The 4,726-nt window shown below is 36.5% G+C and overlaps 1 protein-coding gene across 1 annotated transcript in view; it reads left to right on the forward strand.

The window, feature by feature from the left end:
- Positions 1–2,662: 2,662 nt before the first annotated feature.
- LOC107706433 (LMBR1 domain-containing protein 2-B) overlaps positions 2,663–4,726 on the forward strand; it is a 16,408-nt gene continuing 14,344 nt past the window's right edge. Inside the window, exon 1 of the mRNA XM_016510143.1 lies at positions 2,663–2,766. Within this exon, the coding sequence (XP_016365629.1) occupies positions 2,663–2,766 (104 nt within the window). The remainder of the gene's footprint in view (positions 2,767–4,726) is intronic.

A 4,726-nucleotide genomic window follows, 5' to 3' on the forward strand; every position in this document is an offset into this window, starting at 1 on the left:
TTTAAAAAACGAAATATCTCCCTTTGGAGTGGACTTTGAGATTTGTAACTTTCTAGATCTTTTTTATGCCCAAACATACACACTACACACTGACTAAAATTCAAAAAGTGAAAAAGCATAATAGGACCCCTTTAAGGCTTCTCTGCCATTCACTTCTGTTCAAGCTAAACGGCCTCTTGTTTTTGGCTCCCTCTACAGGATCAAAGATTATAGAAATCCTTCAAAGGGACTTTGACAGGACTGGCTTTGCCTTCGCAGAATCAAAGTACAAATTTCTGAAACATATACGTTTACTTGTTACCAGTGTTAGGCTAGTTACTCAAAGAATGTAATATATTACTCATTACTAGTTACTCCTTTCAAAAGTAATATTGTTACTTTACTTATTACTTTCTGGCAACAGTAATTAGTTACACTACTAGGTACATTACTTTTTCTTCACGCCCCACAGAAGTTGTAACTGTGTATCTTCCCCATAAAATTCTTCCAGAATGTTACTAACAACATATTTCTGCCTCATCATTTCACCAAAATTCGCATTGGATCGCAGTCAGAAGTTATTACAAACACTCAATAGTGACTGTATTCCAAGCTTGCCTGCTGCACTGGGGACAATCACATACATGTGAGAGTCATGAAAATTATGAAAATAAATATAGGAATTATTTGACTGTTGGATTTTAAATCAGCGGGGTTGAGGCATCAAAAGTAACTAATAAGTAACTAAGCTGTTTTATGGATGGTAACTGTAATATTATGACTGAAATCTTATTAGTAATTAGTTACACTAGTTACTGCAAAAATTAATATTATTACAGTAACTAAATTACTAGTAACTAGTTACTGCCCAACACTGCTTGCTACTAATTTTAATGTATACTATGCATTTTTTTCTAGGCAGCATCAGTACTATTTCTATAAGCCATTTTAATGAAAATTAAAGAATCATTTTACAATAATTCACTTTTTTAGAACTAATTTACAGCTAGGACACTAAAGGCGTTATTTATCACACACAACTATATAATTAAAGCTTCTGACCCAAAAAGACTAAACATCTGAAGTAACGTTAGTGTTTTTTTCTTTTTCTTTGATACTTGAGTTTTTAGCCCGTCGTAATTTTCCTTTTTGCTGATAAAACTACTTAATATTGCATATCAGGTTATTTGCACTCGTTCGCAGTAGTTTGCGATATGCACCTATATCTGTAACACCAGAAGAAAATAGGCCGCGCCCATAAGACGCGTCAGGGGCGTGACGTTTGTTTTCTGGAAATCAGTGAAATGTGGATTTCCTCCAGGTCATTTTTTATCATCGCGCAATGCTCTAGATTTGTCTTTACTTTGGGAATGAATCAGGATATAAGTTTATTGCGTCTCATATTTCTCTGCAGCATATCTGAGGTAAGGCGAATTGATTTGATCCCCATGATTCAGAGCAAAACACGGACACTGCGCGCAAGATCAGCTAGAGATTTTTGTTTGACATATTTGTTTGCGATGAAAGCAAGCGCTGTAGTCCAACCGTTGTGTATAAATAGGAACGCCCTGCACATAATGTATTAGGCTTGTATGTGTATGCTTTATCCTAGCGATGTCCGATTCGTACACGAATCATTCTCATGTGTCAGATCTTTTTGATGAATTGGTTTAAAAACCCGATTCAAAACCAGTCGGGCTGGATTTCTTATAGCATTGTGAGCATGGTGCAAATGGTCTCTACAGTTTACAATGCTCTGAGCGATTTGTTCACGAATCGAACTGAATCAGTCTTGAGTCGATTCTAGAGTCAATGACTCGTTGAACAATTGAATTCCAGTGTCACGCATTATGAAGCTCAGAACCTGTTCTCTCTGAAAAGAACGAGTTGCGGAAATAATCCCTTCACTACTTCCCATCACGCCATTAAAATAACTTGATTGTCTGCATAAGGTTATTCAGGCGTGAATGAATAAAGAAATTAGTACATAATTAGTCCTTACGCTCAAATGAGGAAAAACAAAAGAGTCTCTGAGATGCAGAAACTGCTGTCATGAATTGTTTGAGTCACATTAAGTAGCCTACATATTTTAATAAGGAGTAGTTTTACCTTGTTGAGAGCACATCTGTTTTGTAACCATATAAAACGCTCCATTTATCAAACAGTTCAGTCGAATCAATTAATTAAAAAAAAAACTCTAAATCTGTTATCCATTAAAATCACGTTAACGTCAAATAAAAAAGTATTTGAAATAATGTATACGATATCATAACCTTAAACGGTATGCTAAAATACAGTTTACACAATTATTTATAGATTATGTAGATTTGTACTGTCTTCAGTGTAGATTTTGATGTTGTTTTGGATTTATTGGTAGTATTTTCCACTTTTTTTTGTCAAAAAATCTTAAAATATGCAGAAATTGACAAACTACAGGCTATTGTCTATTAAAACATAAGGGAGGAGGTTTTTTTAAAATCCCCCATCCCAACTTTCATTTAATGTGGTTTTTAACTGTTTCTTTTTGCATGTCATTTGTGTTTTGGTCTTTGTCTTTCTCTGTTTGCAGTTGTTCTCAGTCCCTAATAGAGTGAGAGGAGTGCGGTGTGCACTATGAGCGGGGCAGCGCTGGGAATAGAGATTGTGGTTGTCTTTTTCCTGGCTCTCTTCCTCCTGCATCGCTATGGCGACTTCAAGAAGCAGCAGCGCATGGTTCTCTTTGGCACACTGCTGGCTTGGTATTTATGCTTTCTCATCGTCTTCATTCTTCCCCTGGATGTCAGCACGGTTAGTGTGGCTCCCACTCAATAGAAGCAGGGCTCTCAAGTTATAGCAAAAGTTTGGAGTGAGATTACATCTGTTCGGAGAGGGTCCACACAAAGGGGAGGGGCCACTCAAATATTTGCATCACCCAATTCTCTCAAGTTTTTGCTAGCAGTTCAATTTCACCTATTGTTCATAATTGACCAGCACAAATAGAAATACAACTGTAAATCTGATAAAAGACAGACAAATTCATCCAAATAAAATAAATAGATTTATGCATTTCAAAAATACAAATGTATCAAAAATAAAAAGAAATTTTGCCCCAAACGAGTCAACTGAACATCAGTACTCATTGTACATACTGTACACATACAGTAGGATTGCAGAACTTGCCCTGCGGATGTATGTCAAACTGTGTGTGTGTGTGTGTGTGAGAGAGAGAGAGAGAGTACACATTTCAGCTTATGTTATTTTTTTTCTGTTGTAAGTGTTTGTTGCACATTTTGATGCCTGATGACAGGGGTAGAGGGCTCCCATATAAAGCACCATCGTGATAGATAATAGCGTTCCATCCAGAGTCAAACTGTTTCTAGTTATGGTTTTGTTTAAACCCACCATGCAGAAAACTCTCTCTGCATCTGCATTAGAGTAGGGAAGCCACAGTGCTTTATATGAGAGCCCTTTACCTGTCATCAAGACATCAAAATGTCCAACAAACACAACAGAAAAAAAACATTTATAAGCTGAAATGTGTATGTACTCTCTCTCTCTCACTCTCACACACACACACACACACAGGTTTGTTTTTGTGTATTGTGGGGACATTCCATAGGCGTAATGGTTTTTATACTGTACAAACTGTATGTGCTATTGCCCTACACCAACACTACACCTAACAGGAAACTTTGTGCATTTTTACTTTCTCAAAAAAACTCAATCTGTATGATTTATAAGCGTTTTGAAAAATGGGGACATGGGGTAATGTGACATACTCGGGGCAAGTTCTGCAATACTGTATGTGTACAGTACATTGAGCACTGCTGTTAAGTTGGCATGCTTGGGGCCAAATTTCTTTGTATTTTTGAAACTTTAAAAAAAAATATATAAAACAATTTATTTTAGTTGGATGAATTTGTCTGTCTTTTATCAGATTTACCAATTGTTATAACATCTCTAGCGCTTTCCTTAGTTTCTGGGAGCCAAAGCTAAGTTAAAGCTTCTGGTTGCAAAGCAGTTGGAGTTTTTGACTTTATATCAATAATAATTTTGCACGAATTTGGCTTCCCAACGTCAGCTCTCACTATCTTTGATCACAGGTAAGTGATTTCTTCCAGGAATCGTAAAATCAAAATGCTAAAAAAATGTTTGCATTCATCGGATCTTGCTCTTTCAACTTACGCTTCGTGTGTGCACGCATCTACAGTGGGTACGGAAAGTATTCAGACCCCCTTAAATTTTACCATCAGACCAACTGCAACAATGAGTAATTAAAGAAATTTTAGGATGATTTGAAGCAAAATGGCTGAAAAATCTTAAACACAACTTCTTGTAATATGATTTAATGGCTTATCACTTTTGACCATTTGACTGTTATCAAATTGATGTGGTGTGTTCTGTGTGAGGTAACAATGGCAAACAGAAAGTTTGGTGTCAATATGTCAAAGCTTTGCAGAGATACAGCCTCAGACATAATCTGGCATTATGCCTCAAACTTGTTGTGGCGCTATACAAAAACGGTTTTGTCTATCAACACGAAATCTTAACTTTTTGTCAGCACTGTCTGATGATGATCTGATTCGATTTTGGTGAAAATCGGACTAACGGTCGAGGAGGAGTTCGAAAAAGTAGGTTTTCAACATAAATCAAAATGGCAGACAGGAAGTTCGGCCCACAATGGCATAATTGGTATCTATGTTGTCGGCATGACCCAAGGAATATTTTGAGACCAGTTTCATTATAATAGGCTAATGCAATCAAAAAT

Source organism: Sinocyclocheilus rhinocerous, unplaced genomic scaffold (assembly GCF_001515625.1).
Source record: "Sinocyclocheilus rhinocerous isolate Xijiao unplaced genomic scaffold, SAMN03320098_v1.1 scaffold1405, whole genome shotgun sequence".
NCBI classification, from domain to species: domain Eukaryota; kingdom Metazoa; phylum Chordata; class Actinopteri; order Cypriniformes; family Cyprinidae; genus Sinocyclocheilus; species Sinocyclocheilus rhinocerous.